Genomic DNA, 23,539 nt, shown 5'->3' with positions numbered 1-23,539 from the left:
AAATTGAAAGACATTGCTTAAATTTAAAACCAAATACCAAATTATGAAATACAAAGTCAGAGTATGAAGGTCAATGGCGAGATGATTTCAACTTTCAATGTCATAATTTAGATACAAAGTCAGAATTAAGAAGATTACCCTTTTTATCTCTTATTATGACTTTGAAAATGATCTCATAGTTGTATCTCACAAATAAAATTTGGAAAACTGAAATGATGACCTATGTTAAAAATTTAAACCATTATCCTCTATCTCATAACTGCGAATTTGTGCATAATAAATAAGACAAAAAGTTTTTAAAAATGTGTCTTTGTATCTCACAACGATGACTTTGAACATTTTGATTTTCAACTTATATCTCACAACTATGATATACCTCGTAGTCCTGAAATACCGTGCGTCATTTCCCTCTTTAAGTGGAGGAAATGGGCTCCTATTAATAAGTGAGGGTTTATTTTCATCGAGTATAGTACTACTGGGGAATTACTGTATTTATTGCTTGTGGCTATTTTACGGGTGGTCACTGAACGCAGCAGCTGTTTGGAAAGCAACAGCTGGCAGAGGGAGAGTCAACAGCTGGTCAAGCGCGTTCATGAAAAATAACTAAGAAGATAAATAAAGAGAGGATACCATCTGTAATTATTATAACATCCTCACCTGGGCCGCTGTGTGGAAGAATCGTCACTACCTTACAGTAAATAAGAGCTTGAAAGTCTGTCTTCATCTCCAGGAGGCGCTGAAACGCTCACGACGAGTCAACTTGGTCGTTTCGCGGTTACAACATATTGTCTCTCGTCGGTGTCCGTAGTCAATGAAGCGGGTGAAAAAACATGGCGTCCTTCGGTAGGAAGGTTTTTCTGTCCCTAGGTCGAACTAATGTCTCTGGTGTGGGTATAAGGAAGACAGGAAACGGAGCCACATATGCTACGGCGTTGACAGTAAACTCTTCTTCTACAAATAAAGGTGAGTTCGTCTCTGGAAATGCTGATTATGCTAAAAGAAGCAAAGAGCTGCTGATGCTGGCTAAGCTAAAGATATGAAACTGTTCGCAAAGTCAAGTGCCTTCATTTCTTGAGGCTATGCGGAGTTAATGGAAATGATGATCAGACTTGAAAACGATTTGGTCAGATTAAAAATGCTTCGTCTTCTTTGCCTAAATGTGGACAAATCAGAGTAACTGTTAATGGTCCCCACCGTCTTCTCAACCAAAGTCAATGTTTGTGATTGTAAACACATTTTGCTGCGATGCAAGACAAATTTCAGACATACTCTGACCATCGTGTTGTACCACGAATGGCGTAAAATGATTTTTTGCGAGTGAAAATTTAAAATAAAATACAGCTTGCTTTTGTATTCCGCGACCTTTATTTCGACATCTAGAAATGAAATGTTAAATAATATCAAAATAAGATTTTGAGTTACATGCAAAACATGGCGCAGCATCATGCCACACTAAGTGTGTCTTTGTGGCTAAATATAGGCAACAAAGACTTCAAAAGACTTGAGGCTGCATTTGAGGTTAACCTTTCGTTACAACAGCCAGAATGGCAATAAAATTATTTAACATCAAAGCATTTCTATGTGTGAGAAAGGCCTAGTCAAAGTTTAGCACTAAATTTAATTGCGATTCTGTGGTGAAATTTAAAAACTGTTGAAGCTGAACTACTTTGCAAAGATGAAATGGTAAAAATGTCAGTCGTTGAACATGCACTGTTTTTTATGAATGAACATACTGCTGCAGCTTTTTGCCTTTTCTTATAAATAGAAACGGTTTATATTAGGTAAAGTAATATATCTTTGATAAAACTAGAAATCCTGTCAATTTTAGATCTTCCAGAAAGAGGCGGTAGAGGATTCGTTGGCAGAAGACCAAAGAGAGATGTAAGTTAACACTTTTTTTTTTTTGTCATGCTCATAAAAAACAAGACCTACCAGCAATATTATTTTACAACTTTCAAAATTGTCTTCACTGTGTTTTGTTTTTTTTTGGTACATTAGCCTGGGGAGCCTAGGACTGAAAAGATGGCGCTGGATCAGGACTGGACCTCGGTTTATCCTGCAGCGACCCCGTTCAGGTCCAATGCCGTCCCTCTTCCTGTGCGGATGGGCTACCCTGTGAAGAGAGGCATTCCACCGGAGAAGAAGGGCAACTTGGAATTAATAAAGGTCAGAGTTCATGACACATGAAGAACCACAGCAAAAAAAGAAATAAATAAATTACGCGGCTCTAGCTTTCGAATTACAAATTTTCTCTGAAATGTAAGCTTTATTTCTTCCGAGTAGCCAAGTCAGTGCTGCTGCTGTGCTGGTGGAGCTCCTCTTGCTGTATTGCTCTTCCCTCATGGCCGTGTCTCTGTGCACGGATTAGCAAGCAGCAGCTGCCCCATCTGGACTCCAGCCACTCACAGATTCACTACTTACATTCGTCACAGCTGGAAGTCAGCCGGGTGGCCTGACAATACTCATTTCCTTCTGCCTGTGGGAGCTAAACTGCTGTTTGTTACTTACTTGGCTTGAGTACTTGAAACATCACACCTTGGAGATGATTATTATTATCTACACTCATTTTGACATTACAGCAGGGTATTTCATATAACTGTGTGTTTTATGTAATTTTCTCTTTAGGGGGTTTGTTTTCCTGTTCTGTCCCATCATTCTTTTGTAAAACTGGTATCAGTGCATATTAATGAATTAAACCAGTATTGAAGTGTTTGTTTATTTTATTCCAACAACTTAAACCCTTTACGTTATAAAATAAAAGACACCCAGAGTTAAATTTATCAAGTCATTGCTTCTGTTAGTTTTGGCGATGACAGCTAATAGCGATCCGAAATTTTAGTTTCTTAGAAAATTGGAATAATTGATAAACATGTTTTTTTTTTTTTTCTTAAAAGTCTTGGCAATTTTCCAAGTTGTAAATGAAGCTGGCAGTTCACCGAGGGCTTTGATGGAAAGTTTAGTGAAAGGAAAATTACTCAGCTATGTAGCCCTTACTAATGCAATGAGCAGCTTCTCATTCACCCCAACAAAAAATACATCTTTAACGTTCAATAACAATTTTTTAGTGACAACTGGAAAATCATTTTCAGCAAATCAAATCTAGTTTTAAATACAGATAGCAGCAGTAGCATTAAAAATGCCTTTCATGGTAAAGCAGTTTATTTTCCAGCTGCTAAGCCATTATATATTCCGGTGTAAGTATATATATCTATTACTAACAAACACGTGAAAGGTTAGTGAGCAGATTAAAATACGGAGGGATAAAGGCTGGACAGAATTATTATATCCATCATTACATTAAAAGGGCCATTAAAGGATTCCACATTTTATTTTTTTATATAATCTGCTTATACTCATTTATTCAATGAATGTTGTTTTTCCTGATGATATAAGACTTTGTTATGATTCCACTTGCTTAATGTTGCTGCAAGAACATCTGGGGTTATCCCAGATGTGTGTGTGTGTGTCTCTACAACATGAAACAGAGAAATTTTATGAATAAGAATCAGGTGCACACATTTTATATTTATTGTAGAATTGCACATATAGATTAAAACGTAAACATGGATCATTGTTTGGATTACCATCAATAAGCTTCTGGAACAGTTCTGTGTGAATATTTCACCACTTTTTTCCAACCGATTTTTTTAGGGCTCTTTTAAGTTGGTTTACTTTCCTGCCGTGGGTCACACTTTTAAAAACAAGTTGTTTCAATTTAGCTTCCGGATCCTTATGTTCATCTACTTTTCAAAATCCAAAAGCAATATTGATGTGTTTGAGAACATTATCTTGTTGGGGAAAACCCAGAAAGTTTTTTTTTTTTTTGCTTTTTCACCATCTAGCTGTTGATTGGAGGAGGTGGAGAAGTTGTTTTTGGTAAAACATGTTGAAACACGATGATCTTTTTGACTTTGTTTCAGATACCGAACTTTTTGCATTTGACACCAGCAGCTATCAAGAAACACTGTGAAGCTCTGAAACGTAAGCACTCCGTATAAGGATAATGTTATTTGCCTTGTTTAAAGATATTTTCTTTTTTGGTTTTCATGAGTTTTAATATGATAATGATATTTTCTCCGCTGCTATAGCTTTCTGCACAGAGTGGCCCTCAGCCTTGGACACTGACGCCAAATGCGACCAGCACTTTCCAGTTAAAATCGAGAGCACAGACTACGTGTCTGCTGGGCCGTCCGTCAGGAATCCTTCAGCTCGCATCGTTCGCGTGGAAGTGAGTTTCACTCACTCTGAAAAAGTCCCAGCCGCTGTTTTTACCTGACTGAGTTGAACTTGAATTGTTCCTCGAGATTACAGATTTACGCAGCAACCAGTCGACGCAATGACACAGACATTCACAAACTAAACACTTTGCATTATTAAACTGACAGATTTGCCCTGGACTTAGTTGGTTTTGTCTTTTATTTATTTGCCCCCACCCTGCTTCCCAACAGCTTTCACAGCGGGGGGAGGGGGGGGAGTCAGAAAACAGTTTGCCCATCGACATATTTTTGGAGACATTTTAATATTCCACTTAATCCTCGCGCTACCACTAATCCATCAATACCCAATCCTTCTTTCAGACTGAAGCCAAACATACAAATACATGCAGAAAACCAAGAACATGATCACTTAAACCAAATTGTACAAACTAATAAATTACATAAACCAAACGTAAACATGCTGAATATAAACGACAGAGCTGAGAAAACCAGTTAAATTTAGTCAGAAAATGAAACACAACTGACTCTTTAGAAACGTGGAAACATTTGGAAAAACATGAGCTTCTGTATCCTTAGTTAGATGCTGAGGACAGTGAAGATACCGACACATTAATCATTTTCTCTGGTGGAACAGGGTCATATTTGCTATTAATCACCAACCATCTGCTCTCCTGACACATTGCCTTAGATTATAGCAGCAAGGTAGGAATTAGAAATTAATCCAGGTGGATTAGGCTCCAAGATAGATTGGAGAGCAGATCTCTCAAAGAGGAATCACAAATCTAGAACAAATTCAGCATGCCTGACCCGTATTTCTGCAGGTAAAAGAACATTTTATTCTCTTGCCGTAACAGATGAGTTATATCTGTGCGTGTTTGCATACCTGATGCCTTGAACTTGAATTGCAACAGGTGCATTTTGAAACATTTGATGTCATCAGAATGTTATTTTATGATATTCTATACATTCGAATGGTGATTATATTTCAGTCACTTAATTAAACACTTCAAATTAGGGCTGCAACGATTTTAGCTTTCGATTATTCTGACGATTGATCGGATAAAAATTGGCACATCCTACAGATTTTCCATGTAATCACTTAAGCCTTTTCTTGTATACAATACTAGAAATACATTAAGACATGCAAGTAAATAGTTCAATTCCTTTTTTTAAATGAGAAACTGAAAGTATGGTGAGTTTTGACTGAAGCATACTTACAGGAAAAGGTGTTTTTATCTTAAATGCAAAATGTATATATACTTATTGTACAGTTCTGGTTTAATTCTCTGAATATGTTCTTCCATTTATTGTGTCTGTATATTCAATTAATCGATTGATCAATTAATCGATTTCTAAATTAGTCGACTATTATTACAATAGTCAATTGATCCGATTAATCGTTTCAGCTCTACTTGAAGTATATTATTGTGTGTGATCAAGCTATATAATACATGAATTTCACTTTTTGAGTGAAATTGCAGGAGAAAAGTCATAACATTTGAATTATTTGAGATGCAGCTGTACGCTGCGAAGGAGCCATAAAATAAAAATCAGTTCATCCACTTTCCTGCCAAGCCATTTCGAAATTATTCAAAGCTAAATTGAAAACGTTTTGTTAATTGTTTAACGTCTAAGTGCGTCGTGTAACCTGCCCTCCAGGTAAAGTTGTCCAGTTTGAACCTGGACGACCACGCCCGCAAGAAGATGCTCAAACTTGTCGGGGACAGATACTGCAAAGACTCAGACATCCTCACCATCAAAACAGAAAGGTAAACAACGCCGCCCCTCCTAAAAACACACAACTCAAACATGCCCTTAAATATCTCCCCTTTCTTCCCCAGCTGCCCTCTGAGGCAGCAGAACTATGAATACGCCATGTACCTGCTGACTGTCCTGTACCACGAATCCTGGGTAAGTCGAGGAGTTTGTCTTTTTGTTTTGTTCACTCTGTCGTGTCAGGATGTGCCCGTGCCTCGTTCGGCTGGGTTTTTAGGCGTTTGCCTGAATTGTTTGTGGCTCTTCAGAATCTGACCTTTTACTTTGCTGACCTTTTTTTTTGTTTGTTTGTTTTTCTTTCAACTATCATCCGCTCATTTAAAGGCCAACTGTTCGGTTAAAGACCCGCTGTCACGTTCGGTTTGTTCTCAGTTGGGCTTGAGATTAGATGTTTCTGAAAAACCTTCCTCACGCCGCAGCGTTAAATGGAGGCAGTGCCTCTCGGGTTTCCACTTATGTAACCTGTATTACATATCCTTTATCCTTTAATATGCCTTTGAATTTACAGACTTATCTGTTTGTGCTCGTCTGTCACACTTAAATGTTTCGGATTATCAAAAGTATTTTTGATATTTGGGAAGGATAAATGGAGTAAATTTTAAAAAGCAGTATTCAGATTATGATTTAATTTATTTGAGGAAAAAATTGTCCAAACCAGCCTGGCCCTGCGTGAAAAAATATAATTAATGCACTTGCTGAATCCTGGATTAGTCACATATTTTGACAAATAAAAGGCTAAACAGCTTTAAAAAAAACCCAAAACATTCCATTTACTAGTGTGAAGAAAATTGGAGAACAAATGGGGATCAAAAGTAATATCTAAGGTTTGAGTACTCCAGTAAGGCAGTGAGAGCCATTATCCACTAATGAAGAAAAGATGGAACAGGGTGAGATCGGCCAGCCAAAATTACTTTAAGAACGCATCAACAACTCTTCCAGGAGTCACAAAGCAACCAAAAAATAACATCTACACTACTGTAGCATTCACTGTCCTCTGTAAATATCAGTGATTTAATTTCAAAAAAATACTAAAATTAATTTACATTTTGAAATAAACTTAAACTTGAGTTTAAATTATCCTTCTTTAAATCTGTATTTTAATATATCAGTCATTTTAAAGATACTTATTGGTCCCCCAAAAACGATGAAAACCCGGGCATTATCATCAATCAACAAAATCCCCACAGGCTGAACTTGAAAATTGGACTTTATGTCGCTAACACTTAGCATTCGTCAACAACTCAGAGGCAGAAGTGAGAGCTACGCGCAAGGAAAGTAATGTCCCGGCTGGAACACGGTGCGCTAAATGATAAAACATAAATTAACGAAGCTTCGAGGCAGGTAAACTTTCCTCGAGCAATTTTAATAATCGAGGTACTCGAATCATTCGAGGAATTGTTTCAGCCCTAATTGGTTCCCAGTTTTTATGCTCTTTTCATGCTTCCTTTAAGGCCTCCCAAATAAACTTGCCTTTTCTTGGGCTTACAAGTGAGAACCTAATAAACCTAGAAAAAAAATAGAATAAAGGCTTTGAAGTGGCTTAGTCAAAGTCTGAACTAAAATCCAATTGAGATTCTTTGACATCACTTATACTAGAAACCGATATATCTGAGTTACCACATTTCCAGATAGAAAGGTGGGGTAGAAGAACTTCTAATGGAGCTCCAAGCTGTTGTTTTTAGGGGCCAATTTTTTTCCAGTGCCATGTTGTTTTGGATGGCTTTTCATTCTATAAATTAAATGTTTAGGAAGCTTTTGTTATTATTTACTCCATTGTTTTTCTAATATTACACTTGGTGTGATCAGAAACATTTAAGTGCGACTAAATACAAAAACATTTCGTACCCGTAGTAAACAACCGGTTTGTGCCGCATTTTCGAGACTTGATTTTCGGGCTTTCTAAATCCTTCAGCTTCAAATATTATCGGATGAGCCAGCATTTCTCTCCAGGTGAGAGAAAAGGTCTTGTCCGCTTTTCTTGGAGAGCTAACCCCATTAGGGAGGCGTCGGATCTAAATAGACAGGAGGACGGCAAACAGCATCATTGTCCAGTTGACATTTTCTCCCTGATGAGTAAAGAAAAAAAAAAGAAAACAAACTCCCCTATCAGGTGTTGGACCACACCACATCGGCCTCAGCATTGTCCCTACGCAGTTGGAGCCTTATAAAAATAAAATGACTCCCTTTGTTGTCCAACCTCTGCTTTCAGGAGCTCTTCCTGTCACGGCTTGGCCACATTAGCGAGGGGAAGAGAAAAAAATTTCCCAGTCAAGAAAAGGTGTTTGAGTCAGGAAGCAGAACATTGTCCGCTGCCCTTTCGGACACACAATGGAAGGCACAGTGCTTGTCCAGCGGGCTTTTGGACGACTTTAGAGTGGAGCGGCGATCGGGTTGTAACGCTAGCCCACAAAGGAGCCAATTGTTAGCAGCCACTGAGGTGATAATATCTCCCCACTTGGAGAGGAAGACCTTCGGCTGCTAATTCCATCAGGTGCTAATCCAAATCAGCTCTGGAGCTGACAGCAAGAAACCTTTCAGTAGCATGAGGGGAGACTTGCTATCCCCCCACCCGGTGCACAACACCTGTCGTCTTCCCAAAACGGATTGGTTTGAAGGTACACGAACGCAATCAGGAAGAACAGGCGGCCTTTTGTCTGTGAAAGGCCTGGAAAGTAAGCCGCATGCATGCTGAACAATCTACTCTTTGATGGATGCTTAAACGGTCATTGGAAACGCATATCTTTTGTTTTGATTTTTTTTTTCCTTTAAAAAAATGTATATTTCTACATTTCCAGTGGAAGGACAACACCCTGCTGCAACCTGTTTTTCTAGGCTAAATAATCAAATGTGTTGACGTTGAACTCCTGTTTGTGGTTTCCTGGGCCGGTTACTGATCTATGAGGTATCTGGCGCGTCGCACTCTGCTCCTGGACCTGGTCCAGGCAGGATTTTATGAGGAATCAGATGCGTATCGCAGTAAATGATGGTCATTAACCCCAAACACCTGGATCGAAGCGCCACTGATGCCCAGTTGCCGCTCCGCTTTAAGATAATGGTTCTTATTGTTCTCCGGGGAACCCGATGACGGCTGAACAGGCAATACACAGAGCAGGAGAAATAACTTTGGTAGAAGATGAGACATAAGATATTTAGCCTTTGTTGCCAAAAAGGAAACTGTAAAAAGCAGATTCAAAGTTGTTTGTTTAATCTTTGATCTGTTTTCACTCAGCAGGAAACATGCAGTGCCTATAACACTCCAAATCTATTTGTAGTATTAATTTCGATTGAAATTCTTCATTTTTGTCACGTCGCTACTGCAAATTTCTGTATTTTTTGTGGCGGTCTTGTGAGTTACCTCAACACAAAATGGGGTTCAAATGAAATTGAGGTGGTTTTTTAAACCATTTGACACAAAAAGAAAATCGAAAGTGTGGCGTGCATTTGTCTTCATAGCACTTTGATCTTAAAAACCAAAACCAGATTCAGAGCAATTCTCAGAATAAAAACAGCCGTCTTGGGAAAGTCTAAGAGAATGGTTTTCAGACGCGGAAATTAAAAAAAGCGCTATTGGTGGTGGCAGCATCATTCTGTGGGGATGCTATTGTTCAGCAGGAGAAAATAAATGTAGCTAGAGATAGGATGATACAAGAAGAGAACCTGTTGGTGGCCACAAAAGACACTAGTGCAGAAAATGGCCTAGTCAAAATCCAAACTAAATCCAAGACTCAGTGGTTGATGCTTATAAATAATGCACTGTGATTTTATATTTTCCTGGTGGTGTGAGGCCGTAGTTCCACAAATATATATATATATATATATATATATACATATATATCTTTTCCTTTTTCAGAAAATCGAGCCGTGGGAGGCAGAGAAAACCCGCGCAGACATGGAGGAGTACAGCTGGGAGGACAGCACGTCCCAGAAGAACATCCTGGACACGCTGCTGCGCATCAACGCGGCCGGAGAAGGAGAAGGAGAGGAAGCTGAAGTGAGAAAGCAGCTGCTGGGAAGAGAGGAGGTGCAGGAATATAAGGACTCGGTCGAGAGGCTAAAGAATGAAGAGGCGAGTGAGAGCAACATGCTGCGGTACAAGGAGGCAGTCAGGAAGGTGCTCAAGGTGTGAAATCGTTAAAGCTGATCAGAAACATTTACAGGACGACCGTTGAGCAACAAGGACCTGGGATAAAAACATGTTAATGATTTCAACTGCGTTGTTCTGTTGCCAGAAGGACCTTGGATGTCTGAGCGTGTCAGCAGCATTTATTTTCTCAAATAAATTTGCTGTCATATGAAGTATGTGATGTTTTTAATACAAAAATAAAAGTATAACATAAGCAACTGTTTTGAGTTTTCTCTTTAAAGCAGGAAAGATTTCATAATAAGAGCCCCATTCAGTTAAAGAATCAGCTTTAAATCTTATCGTACTCATCAGGAACGATGCTTCCTGAAACAGTTCGTCCCTCTTGGAAGACATTCTGTCTGTAATCTTTTTTTTTTTTTTTTTTTTTTAAGGTCAGACAATAAACTGAGAAAACGTTGCTCTCCATCTGGTCAGTCTGGGGGATGTACAGCAAAGTTTCAACATCACAGGCTATGAAACCAGAAAGACGGCTCTATTCAGCCTCTTTTCTATTTAAAAATCTTCACATTTTGTTCCTGTATGTCTGCAATAGAATAAATAACATCCTGATGCATTTAACATCAAACATCTCCTTGAAAACTAGAGCTGATTTAACACAAAGTGTACAAATGTATGTGTAGCCATGTAGTTCTCACGGTATTGTTGCCTTTGGTAAAAATGCCACAGTTCTAAAGAACTTACACAAATATTTAAAACATCATTAATCACTTTTTGAAAACAGAAGGCAACAGTTATTCCTACTGCCTCTAAATGATGGACAGTAACATTTACAGTGGCTCACCTGCAACTTTGGAGTACCAGGTTGGACCTCATCTCGCTTTCAGAACTGCCTCACATCCAAGAAATCCTTCCGGTATCATAGGCCTAAATCCCGGGCGGGTCGGGGGGAGGGGACCCCCCAATCTTGGAAAAGTCTAGAATTGTCCTCCCCCCAAAAAAATCATTGAAGAAACGTTTGTTTTTAAATAATAGCAATATGAAAAGGCAAAAGAAACAAAAAATGAAATAAATCTGCTTTTTTATCTCAGAAAAAAATTAAGAATTAATTTTTAGCCCCCCCTACCATTGTTAGAACAATGGTTCAGTCCAAAGTGTGGGAGGAGCAACAGCAGCTGAACGGTACCGGTTCCGTTAGAGTCGCTGACGTGAGGAGCTAGCTGTTAGCTGTAGCACAAACATAAAACCCTCCAGTAAGTAAATACTTACAGCAAAAGACATGTAACACGTTTTATTTACTTTCGCTGCTAAATAGAGTGAAACAAAATAACAATAAACATCAAAACTGCAGTTTGTTATTTCATTACTTTGAATCATGATAAGCTGCCTCATTAGCAAAACTGCTACACTGCTTTCATAGACTTAAGCTTTTTTGTTAAAGGTAGCAAACATTCATATTTAGCTCTTTAATTTTTAGTTAATTAAAAGAGTTTGAAACGGGAGGGAGAGGCTGAGCAAGTGGCCGACGGCTCTGTGTGGGAGCCGAGACCAGATAGAAATGGACAAAAAGTTATGCCTTTATTTCTCCACACTGTCTTGTGGCTGGACTATTCAATCTTGTATGTAGATTTTTTTTTTCTTTTTTTACTCTTGCGTAAATTTTATGTCAGGCAAATGCAGTTAGCTGCTATGGCCCAGCTAGCTAGCTGGCTTTTCTCGGCGTTTATCAAGTGTCAGTCATGGCGTAGACCAGTGGTTCTCAAATGGGGGTACGTGTACCCCTGGGGGTACGTGGAGGTACTGCAGGGGGTACGTGAAGCTTTTCAAAATATCTTTAAAAAATCAGTAGGCTCCTCATAATAAGTCTTGGGAAAAATTATTTTGTAAAAAGTTCGATAAAATATAAATGTGTGTTCATGCACTGAATTTTATATTCAGTATTTAGTTTCAATATCCTTTAAAATAAAACGGTTTGACTGGTTTTATACCTTCCTGGTGGTCACCGTCTTCTGTTTTTCTTTTTTGTTTAACCATGCAATGTTTGCAATATGGATGTATTTGTCAGGTTTACTGATATAAGTTGTTTGGCTTTAATAAATCAGACAGTGATTTTACAGCACTCTACCTCTTTTTAATTCCAAAAATGTTTTGCCAGTGTCAGGGGGTACTTGACTAAAAATATATTTTTAAGGGGGTACATCACTGAAAAAAGTTTGAGAACCACTGGCGTAGACGACGTTCATTTTAGTCACTCGCTCACTTCTGCTGCAAGCCCATAAGAGCCAGCAGAATATACAAGTCTTCTCCAATATTAATAGTTTTTTTTTTTCTTTCTTAAAATTTATTCACGCTAGCATTCAAAATATCTTTAAAAAGGTTGTCAGTTTGATGTACTGAAACCAACAGATATCTTGTTCAGATATTGTCCATTTTTCCATTCTGATATTGTTTCATTTTGATGAACCTGTGTGAATCGTTGCCTCTGAAATACTCAGTCTAGTCTGCTATGCACCAACAACCAGGCCACAGTCAAAGTCGCCTAAATCCCTTCTTCCGATCCATTGTGACGCTCGGTTTGAATTTCGGCAAGTCATCTTTGATGAGTCTACATGCCGAAATGCTTCCAAGTCATTAGCTGAGATGCAGTTTATCCTAAGTAACAGGCGTGTGCCTCAAGTTCTTAATATTTAGATCTTGAAGCTTTAGACTTTGTAGTTTTAGAATGCTGACTATTATTGCTGCTCTAACTAAAGTTACGCAGGTGCAACAAGCCGATTTCAGCTGGTTAATAAGAGGTGCTGCCCCTTTTCGTTTGAAAAATTTTCCAAACAAGAACATTTGTCTTTCTTTTAAGCAAAAGGATCAAATATGGTATGCGGTTTTCAGCTAGCTGACCAGCAGTTCACAAAATGTTGATTCAGTGTGATAATATGTTACTCCACGCAGCCAAAAAAAATGTTCACATCCTGTTAAATTGTAGCGGTTTGGTAACTTCTAAGAAGTCTGAAATACTTTTGATACTATTAGGAGGCCCATGCCTACTGCGGTTTAGCATCACCTCATTTCTTCCTACAAAACAATAACAGGAAGTACCAGTTCTGTGTTTCAGGAGTTCTCTTTCACCAGCACATACTTAATCAGACGCATGGAAGCTCGCTTCCCTCTCCACGATGTGCGATAGCGGCCCATCCTCTTCCTCTGGCCCCTCCAGCTCACCACCAGCAGCACAGAGCAGCAGCAGCTCAGCAGCAGTGTGACACAAATGGCCACAGCAACCAGTAGAGTGTGCGCAGCCACGTGCCACCCAGACCCCAGCTCTTCCACAGTGTCGTCCTCACCGACTTCCTGACCTTCATCGCCGCCTGCGGTGTAGTTCCCCCCGGCGGTGACGTCTATGCTGCTGTTGCTGCTGTGCTCTGTCTCACTCGGGAGAATTGTGGTCGCTGAAACGCTGCTGGTCACCTTATGAACGGCGGTGGCTGGGATGGATGTGAAGGGTTTTGCAGTTGTTGTAGATAACCCCGGAGGCGTCTCCAGGTCAACGGAGGTTGGAGAGGTAATGGAGTTTGATGTGGTGATGCTGGACTCAGCAGATGTTGCAGCGGTCGTCAGGATTGTTGTTTGGACATGATTGTCGGAGGATGGGGAGGTTTGTCCGGTGAAGGCTGATTTAGTTGTGGAATCGGTTGTGAGTTGACGGGTGCTCTGCTCTGCTTCAGTCGGTGGAATGGATGGCTTCACAGAGGGTGCGGCGGTGCGAGGCTGCACGGGATGAGGAGGCGGATGGATGAAGTTTCGCTTGTCTGAGGGCAGCGGATCTGAGGCGTTCACTCTGCTGTAGTGGTGGGGTAGCACGCGGACGTTGGAGGTAAAGTGTTTCCCAAACACTAACAGATCAGGATCCACACCTGGAACAGGAAGAGATGTATTTTATATCTTACACCCTACGACCCACAGACTCTCTCTTCATTACTTTTTAGTAAGGACCTAAAACTGAATAAAAATATCTGCTAACATATGCCATAGGTAATCTGTTAAGGGCATTGGGAAGGTTGTCAATCCCTTACAACCTCAAAGTTCAATTTATTTTAATGGGATTGTATGCAATGGACTTGAAATTGGAAATAAAACTGCACAGAAGCAACCCTACCCAGATGTGTCTGTTCTCCTAAACTAATAGACTAAGCAAGGAGAGAATTACTCAGGAAAACGTGCAATAGGTAACGCTGAAGGAGCTGAAAAGAGAGATTCATAGCTCAGATGGGAGAATCTGTTGACAAGACAACGTGTTGGTGGCAGGAAGGAAGCCATAAGAACTGTTTGAAGTTTGCCACAAGTCACAACAGCAAACGTGGAAGAAGCTATGGTTGGACCTTTCAAAAAACCTTCTAGAGGTCGCGAAACACTTGAGACGGCAGTACAATGAGCCCAAATATACAATGGAATAGTGTCAAACGAAGCTTGCGCAGGATTTAGAATGGCCTGGTTAAAGTCCAGATTAAATCCACTGACACTTTTTATGACCGAAATTTACATTGAATAAAAGCCTTCCCCATCTGAAAGGTCTTTCATTAACCAGACGTTTTGATTTCATCTAAACTTCATTAAAACCATTTAATGAATGGAATATGTACTTTTTTTTATTTTTATAAAATGCATAGTAAATGTAATTAAATAAGTATATTGTGGACAAGTACGTCCATCTCAACAGTTTTGGTCTTCAAAGCAGAAAGGTCAGGCGCCACTGCTCTTCACTCAATCTGGCAGAGCCTGAGCTAAAATATCAAGCAAAAGGTGGTTCTGCAAAGTATTACGTCTTTAAACAAATTCATAATTTTTCATCCACTAAACAATGATGCGCTGCTTTGTGTTGGTTTATCACATTATTGAGATAAAATACATTGAAGTTGTTGATTTGGAATGTGAGCAAATGTGAAAAATGTTTAAGATGAATTACAGTCATTCTCAATAGATTAGAATATAAATCGAAATGAATCTCGTTTGTCAGATGAAATATACCTTATACAAATGATCTTTAAGTAAGTATTAAACATAATTTTGCTCCGCAGCTGCTGTAATTTTTTAAACCTTTAACAAATGACAAAAACTTAACTAATTGCCTGTTTGAACATTTAATCATCAAATAGGATGGAGGAATTTGCTTAGTCCTCTCTTGCATCTTGATAGAAACCAAACTGTTTATAGATTTATATTATGAAGAAGAAAGTGGCGCTGGTCTTCAGAGGTTTTGTGTCGATTTCTTCAGTGGCTCTTGGTGCACAGGCGACTGGGGGGGGGGGCGACGACAGGTTTTTCAGTTAGTTATAGTCGTTTTGACACAGTGCAGTGTGAATGCGAACTACAGTTCTGAAAATGTAACAAATGTTACAATTTTAGTCCGCAATCGAACCGAGTCTATCCGGTCTGAATACACCCTTAGTCTCTGGGTGTGTCGTGGACTCAAGGGGAGATGAATGCAAATGCTATAGTTAAGACCTTGATGTGCTGACACTAGAGATCCAATGTTTTATTTTTGGTTTTTTACGTTAAATAAAAAAAATAATAAAAAAAAGTTTCCGTTGAGAAAAAACTTCCTCCCAGTGTCTCTCCTTACCTTTCGTGACGTTGTAGAGGACAACGTTCTCCCTGTGACTCAGAATGCAACTCTCGAGAGTCGGACAGTGCATGTGGACGCAGTTCACATTCTCTTGTATGGTATCAAAGTGAAATATGGCCAGATTGCAAGAAACTGTAAGAAGAGAGAAAAAAAACAGACCAACATAAGTGAAGTCGCAAGTAAACCCAAAAAAAGCACAACTACAGAAACGCAACTCACAGTTCCTGGTGAGGCAGCAGCTGCGGCTGCATTTCAGCGCCGTCTCCTCCGGGTAGGACCTCAGCAGCTGCGCTCCTCTTCTCTGAGACTCCTCGATGTCGATGAAGATCCCCGGGAACCGACGGATCCAGCAGTTCTTGTAGTAGGAGGTCGGCGAGCACGTCGACTCAGTGTGGCACACCAGACTCAAAACCGCCAGGAGACCCCATGTGGCATTCATCGCGCATAGTGTCCGTCAAAGCATGTTTCAACCCCGGTCTGGACGAAGGGGCTCACATATGCAGGAAAGGCGTGGCGCATGCAGCGGTCTGCTTTAAACAGGTGGGAGTTCGTCTCCAGGTGAGTCCCGGAGAAGGAGGAGACCCAGCCCGAACAGAGCTGCGTTCATGTTTGTTTGTTTGTTTTTTCTTGTTGGTTGTTGTTGTTTTATCTTTGAAAATTTTAAATATCTTCCAGTTCTACTGCTAATTGGTCTTTACAAAATTAAAGGGGTTTTTTTAATGCTTGGCAGGACGAACCTGCATTGCTATGCAATATATAAACTTGAAAATAGTTCAAAAGCAACAATATTATCGCTTTTCGCGAACAATTTATTGTCCAGCAAACATTGTTATTGTGACCGGCCTACAGTACAACAACGAGCAAGATACGTTGAAACACAATGAACTGAATTAAGAACTGATCCCATGACTTTCGATTACAACACAACAGTTGCAATAGTGAAACTATAAGTATGCCACTTGATGAGTTCTGGGTAGAAAATATGTGCAAACAAAAAATAATTTTTTTTTGTCTTGACACTGAATTTCGTCGATTAAAGTGTAATGACATATTTACGCCACCAGATGGAGACAGTTTCCTACTTCAGAAGGTTATTTGTGATTTCATCCCCTGAACGCCGCATCCTCTTTTCTGGATATTGTGAAGTAGAATTAATTATTAATTGATTAAATGGCTCTTCTTAGGGTAAATTTTGGGTTGTCTCTTGCCTTTTTGTGTAAGGAATAAGAAATTATTACAATACCACATTTTGTCTTGTACCAAATCATTCTCTCTATCTTTATTCAGCCCCACTGAGTCAATTTTGTAGACTCACTGTTTTGTCTGAGATTATTACCCATTCCTTCATGCAAAATAGCTCCAGCTTACGCTAGTCACTTTGATGACAAGTTTCTTTGACTGAACAATTCAAATACATAAATCTACTTTTATCTAAACACTTCTACTGTGGCTCTGTGTGTGTGTAAGGTCATTGTCCTGCTGGAAGGGAAACCTTTATCTAAAGTAAATTCATCAAGTTATACAGAAAGCAAACCAGCTTGGATTATCTGCAAAAGTCATTCTTTCTCTCTCAAAATATTTGATTCATCTCTCAAAAGTACATATCTTTGTCATTGTGACAATTATTGTAAGTTGTTGGAGATTATGTATGTCAAGATTAAGATTTTTTTGTTTGTACTGTAATTTGCTCACTGAACCATGTCATTGCAAAGGAAAAGACAAGACTGCAGAGCTTAAGAAAAAAAAAAAGTAGAAATGAGAACATAGGACAATATCCTTAAGGAAAATTGTGCAGGTTTGTAGACATTACAGTGACATCTTCCTATACCTGTCATGGCATTATTGGCTTTTGGGCCACAAATTCTCATCCCCATCACGAAGAATATCTTCTCTTCTCTTGCAGTGTAGCGAGGAAAGAATCTATTAGTGCTTTTTCCAGCCTCTGCCATCACACACTGCATCCATAGCAGCTTGTATGTGGCAAGCAATCATATTCTTTCCATCTCCATGCTGAGAAAAATTCCTGAATGTGGTTAAAAATATAGAGAAGCGTCAGAAGAACTTGGTCATTATCTTGTTGTGGATTGCAAACCCTTACCTGATGATGTTAGAGTGATGAAAACTAGAATATGTCCTCAGCCTCACTCCTCTTCTCCTCACTGTTGACCTCATCCAAATTCTTGTCCTTCCATTGGCAAAAATGCAGCATTGTGTTGTGGTCTGGCTATATATTTGCCAGTTCATGTGATGTAATTTTGAGCTATGTCAGAAAACTGTTTGGTCATTGGTTGATCTAATGCTTCAGATATTTACTCTGAGAAACTCAGGATTCACCACAGAACAACTTCCGAATTAAGGACAGATTTAGAAAGATCCTTGACATATTATGACAAGTTGTTCAAGCATTTTGCATGTTAAGACTGACACGATTAACGTACGTCGTGGAGCTTCAGAGTATTGAACAGAGGCCCCTGCAATACATTTTGATCAACATGACATTAGCAATTGAAAATGTGTGAAACAGCAGAGAACTGTACATAATCACTTGCATGGATGCTCTAAAGCATTTGCAACCTGTTCAAAGAAATGAGAAACTGCTTCTTTGATGTGGACAAGAGACACACTGATTTCATAATTGAATAAGTTGAGAATTAAATTTCTGATCTAAGAACTGCACAAGACACTATGTTCAGCCAAAGTATTTTGCATGTAGTTAAAAACATTCCAGTCTTGTCAGACCAGAGCACCTTCTACTTTCTTAGGCAGTACATCTAATGTATTTCTTATTGCCACTCTTTGATGAAGGCCAGAGTTTTGAAGGACAAACCAATTGTGACATATTCTTCCACCTGAGCAGTGGATCTCCAGCGATACCCAAGAATTACTGTTGTCTTCTTGACTGTTGCTCTTTGCAACCTAAGTGGATGGAGATGATTTGGTAGATCTGAATATATCTTATTTCTTCCACTTCGCAATTATGCCCTACTTAGTATTAGTCTTCCTAAGAAAACCTCAGCAAAATACACTTTTGTAGTTTGTGGTTGTAACATGACTCCTCCATGGGCTGCCACCTTATCGTGGTGGAGGGGTTTGAGTGCCCCAATGATCCTAGGAGCTATGCTGTCTGGGGCTTCATGCCCCTGGTAGGGTCACCCAAGGCAGACAGGTCCTAGGTGAGGGACCAGACAAAGTGCAGCCTGAAGACCCCAATGATGAGTAAAAACATTGGACTTGGTGTTCCCTCGCCCGGACGCGGGTCACCGGGGCCCCACTCTGGAGCCAGGCCTGGAGGGGGGGCACGATGGCGAGCGTCTGGTGGCCGGGCTTTTACCCATGGAGCCCGGCCGGGCTCAGCCCGAAGAGGAAACATGGGCCCCCCCTCCCATGGGCCCACCACCCGTGGGAGGGGCCAAAGGGGTCGGGTGCACTGTGTGATGGGTGGCGGCCAAGGGAGGGGACCCTGGCGGTCCGATCCTCGGTTGCAGAAACTGGCTCTTGGGACGTGGAATGTCACCTCTCTGGTGGGGAAGGAGCCGGAGCTAGTGCGTGAGGTCGAGAGGTTCCGGCTAGAAATAGTCGGTCTCACCTCGACGCATGGCTCTGGTTCTGGAACCAGTCTCCTTGAGAGGGGCTGGACATACTTCCACTCTGGAGTTGCCCAGGGAGAGAGACGTCGGGCAGGAGTGGGCATACTTGTTGCTCCCCATCTCGGCGCCTGTACGTTGGGGTTCACCCCGGTGAGCGAGAGGGTAGCATCCCTCCGCCTACGGGTGGGGGGACGGGTTCTGACTGTCGTTTGTGGTTACGGGCCGAACGACAGTTCAGATTACCCACCCTTTTTGGAGTCCTTAGAGGGGGTACTGGAGAGTGCTCCTCCTGGGGACTCCCTTGTTCTGCTGGGGGACTTCAACGCTCACGTGGGCAACGACAGTGAGACCTGGAGGGGCGTGGTTGGGAGGAACGGCCCGCCCGACCTGAACTCGAGCGGTGTTCTGTTGCTGGACTTCTGTGCTCGCCATGGATTGTCCATAACGAACACCATGTTCAAGCATAAGGGTGTCCATATGTGCACTTGGCACCAGGACACCCTAGGCCGCAGTTCGATGATCGACTTTGTCATCGTTTCATCGGATCTGCGGCCGTATGTCTTGGACACTCGGGTGAAGAGAGGTGCGGAGCTGTCCACTGACCACTACCTGGTGGTGAGTTGGCTCCGGTGGTGGGGGCGAAAGCCGGTCAGACCTGGCAGGCCCAAACGTGTTGTGAGGGTCTGCTGGGAACGTCTGGCAGAATCCCCTGTGAGACGGAGCTTTAACTCCCATCTCCGGCAAAACTTCGAACACGTCCCGGGGGAGGTGGGGAACATGGAGTCTGAGTGGACCGTGTTCCGTGCCTCCATTGTCGAGGCGGCCGATCGGAGCTGTGGCCGCAAGGTTGTCGGTGCCTGTCGCGGCGGCAACCCTCGAACCCGTTGGTGGACACCTTCGGTGAGGGATGCCGTCAGGCTGAAGAAGGAGTCCTATCGGGCCTTTTTGGCCTGTGGGACTCCGGAAGCAGCTGATGGGTACCGGCGGGCAAAGCGACATGCGGCTCGGGCGGTTGCTGAGGCAAAAACTCGGACGTGGGAGGAGTTTGGAGAGGCCATGGAGAAAGACTTCCGCACGGCTTCGAGGCGATTCTGGTCCACCATCCGGCGTCTCAGGGGGGGGAAGCGGTGCAGCACAAACACTGTTTATAGTGGGGATGGTGTGCTGCTGACCTCTACTCGGGACGTTGTGGGTCGGTGGGCAGAGTACTTCGAAGACCTCCTCAATCCCACCAACATGCCTTCCACTGAGGAAGCGGAGCCTGGGGACTCTGGGTTGGGCTCTCCAATCTCTGGGGGCGAGGTCGCCGAGGTGGTTAAAAAGCTCCTCGGTGGCAAGGCCCCGGGGGTGGATGAGATCCGCCCGGAGTTCCTTAAGGCTCTGGATGTTGTAGGGTTGTGTTGGTTGACGCGACTCTGCAATATCGCATGGACATCGGGGGCAGTTCCCCTGGATTGGCAGACTGGGGTGGTGGTCCCCCTGTTCAAAAAGGGGGACCGGAGGGTGTGCTCCAATTATAGAGGGGTCACACTCTTAAGCCTCCCTGGCAAGGTCTATTCAGGGGTCCTGGAGAGGAGGGTCCGTCGGATAGTCGAACCTCGGATTCAGGAAGAGCAGTGTGGTTTTCGTCCTGGTCGTGGAACACTGGACCAGCTCTACACCCTCGGCAGGGTCCTGGAGGGTGCATGGGAGTTCGCCCAACCAGTCTACATGTGTTTTGTGGACTTGGAGAAGGCGTTCGACCGTGTCCCTCGGGGAGCCCTGTGGGGGGTTCTCCGGGAGTATGGGGTACCGGGCCCTTTGATACGGGCTGTCAGGTCCCTGTATGACCGGTGTCAGAGTCTGGTCCGCATTGCCGGCAGTAAGTCGGGCTCGTTTCCGGTGAGAGTTGGACTCCGCCAGGGCTGCCCTTTGTCACCGATTCTGTTCATCACTTTTATGGACAGAATTTCTAGGCGCAGCCAAGGTGTTGAGGGGATCCGATTTGGTGGCCTTAGGATCTCATCTCTGCTTTTCGCAGACGATGTGGTCCTTTTGGCTTCATCAGATCGTGATCTGCAGCTCTCGCTGGAGCGGTTCGCAGCCGAGTGTGAAGCGGCCGGGATGGGGATCAGTGCCTCCAAATCCGAGGCCATGGTCTTGAGCCGGAAAAGGGTAGAGTGCCTTCTCCGGGTCAGGGGGGGTGTCCTGCCCCAAGTGGAGGAGTTTAAGTATCTCGGGATCTTGTTCACGAATGGGGGAAGAAGGGAGCGGGAGATCGACAGGCGGATTGGCGCAGCGTCTGCTGTCAAGCGGGCGCTGTACCGGTCCGTCGTGGTGAAGAGAGAGCTGAGCCAAAAAGCGAGGCTCTCGATTTACCGGTCGATCTACGTTCCCACCCTCATCTATGGTCATGAGCTTTGGGTCATGACCGAAAGAACGAGATCGCGGATACAAGCGGCCGAAATGGGTTTTCTCCGTAGGGTGGCTGGGCTCTCCCTTAGAGATAGGGTGAGAAGCTCAGTCATCCGGGAGGGACTCAGAGTAGAGCCGCTGCTCCTTCACATCGAGAGGAGCCAGTTGAGGTGGCTTGGGCATCTGGTCAGGATGCCTCCTGGACGCCTCCCTGGTGAGGTGTTCCGGGCACGTCCCACCGGGAGGAGGCCCCGGGGAAGACCCAGGACACGCTGGAGAGACTATGTCTCTCGGCTGGCCTGGGAACGCCTCGGGATTCCCCCGGAAGAGCTGGAAGAAGTGGCCGGGGAGAGGGAAGTCTGGGCCTCCCTTCTGAAGCTGCTACCCCCGCGACCCGACCTCGGATAAGCGGAAGAAGATGGATGGATGGATGGATGGGTTGTAACATGACAACAAAAATTCAAAGGGTATGGATACTTTTGTAAAGCACTGTACATGAAGATTTTCACAAATGTACTCATTAAATTGTAGTTTCACCAGGAGAAATCCTGCCTTTAATTATATATGTCATTAGATTCATACCACACTACCAAAACCCAGCAACAGAAGGAGTTGTGTGTGAAACACGTGTTTTTCAATCTGACACAGGCCAACTTACGTATGCAGACAACTTCAGCTTACAGATCCCATTAAGTTCAGGTTAGCAGTGTTACAATGTGCCTTCAGTCGGAGTCAGACTGTTGCCAATCAAGGACAAGAAGACAATACGAGACGCATTCGACAATCGACGCCAAACAACACTTTTCAGTTTATCCTAACTTTGTTAAGAAGAGATTAATGTGATTCTGTACATGATCGCTGAAATGCTGTAAAGTATTGGCACCATCTGTTATGATCCGTGGATGTGCAAAAAGAGGGATCTTGAATCTTCTTTTTCTTTTTTCCAACATGAATTCAAGTCACTAGATGGCACTCTGAGGCAGTCCAACTCGACCAACCCCCTCCACATTCATGTCGGTACAAGAATCTACATTTAAAACAAGCTCTAGTTAAACACAATGAAGAACACCACCAACGTCAACTCTCTCATGCAGCTTCTGTTGGCCGTGTTTGGCTCCTTTGGTATCGAGACCACAGTGTAGGATGGTCCTCCTCCTCACTTTTTCAGAGCCTTTCGGCTTCCGCAGCTCATCTTCTTCAGCAGTAGTAGTGTTCCTGCGCACGCTGACGCAGCCAGTGTTTCTCCGAGTTCCCAACCAACTTGTCAGATTCCAGCTTTTGACAGCTTCTGCAGTCTTTTGTTTCGTTTTTTTTTTTTTTTTTTACGTGTTGTTGTTGCTTAACTCTCGCTACAAAAGGGTCTAAGAGCTGGCAAGTTCCAACAGTGCGACTCTTGTCAGTCTTTGACTAGCCTGTAAATATGATGCTGCGCGCCATGCTCGCTGGTGGACACTTCAAAGACATAAGCTATGCACAGCAGGGTCTCAACAGTATCCGTGTTTGTCACCACCTGAAAAAAAAAAACCACACACACAGGTCCAGATATTTATGGATTTATCTCACATAGTTGGGAAATTCTGCATCCCCATCCATCCATGACATTGCACTGACATTCCTTTATTTCTGCTTGTGAATTACCTTTAGATGTTAAAAGTTATACACTATTCAGTGGGAATTTATTCTTCCTCTGTTATTCAGTGGGGTAGCAATGTGAACATACAGTACAAATCGTGTACTTTTAAAAAGTTTACAATGAAGAATTCAAAAAGATTCAACAAAAATTTCAGAAAAATTCCAAACTTTTCCAGCAGTTTTCTTTAATAAAATTCTGGATATTAGAGAGCAAAATATTTACCACAAATTACTA

General features: G+C 42.3%; 3 protein-coding genes across 3 annotated transcripts in view; 1 reads left to right on the top strand and 2 right to left on the bottom strand.

Moving 5' to 3' along the window:
- Positions 1-665: 665 nt before the first annotated feature.
- mrps35 (mitochondrial ribosomal protein S35) lies at positions 666-10,308 on the top strand. The gene is made up of 8 exons (XM_028000257.1): positions 666-963; positions 1,829-1,881; positions 1,999-2,166; positions 3,921-3,981; positions 4,089-4,228; positions 5,877-5,986; positions 6,059-6,128; positions 9,844-10,308. The coding sequence occupies exons 1-8, from the start codon at positions 831-833 to the stop codon at positions 10,117-10,119; spliced, it is 1,011 nt and encodes a 336-aa protein (XP_027856058.1). The 5' UTR covers positions 666-830; the 3' UTR covers positions 10,120-10,308.
- Positions 10,309-12,313: 2,005 nt separating this feature from the next.
- On the bottom strand, positions 12,314-16,179 carry mansc4 (MANSC domain containing 4). Its single transcript, XM_028032163.1, has 3 exons — positions 15,911-16,179; positions 15,689-15,823; positions 12,314-13,982 (listed from the first exon to the last, which is right to left on the bottom strand). Exons 1-3 carry the CDS (start codon positions 16,128-16,130, stop codon positions 13,180-13,182), a joined length of 1,158 nt encoding a protein of 385 aa, XP_027887964.1. The 5' UTR covers positions 16,131-16,179; the 3' UTR covers positions 12,314-13,179.
- A 6,018-nt stretch (positions 16,180-22,197) lies between these two features.
- The window catches only part of tead4 (TEA domain transcription factor 4), a gene marked incomplete at its 5' end in the record, with an annotated part of 29,032 nt that continues 27,690 nt past the window's right edge, over positions 22,198-23,539 (bottom strand). The window contains one exon of the mRNA XM_028031623.1: positions 22,198-23,182. Within this exon, the coding sequence (XP_027887424.1) occupies positions 23,069-23,182 (114 nt within the window). The remainder of the gene's footprint in view (positions 23,183-23,539) is intronic.

This window comes from Xiphophorus couchianus, chromosome 2 (genome assembly GCF_001444195.1).
Source record: "Xiphophorus couchianus chromosome 2, X_couchianus-1.0, whole genome shotgun sequence".
NCBI classification, from domain to species: domain Eukaryota; kingdom Metazoa; phylum Chordata; class Actinopteri; order Cyprinodontiformes; family Poeciliidae; genus Xiphophorus; species Xiphophorus couchianus.
This window is presented reverse-complemented; position numbering and strand designations above follow the sequence as displayed.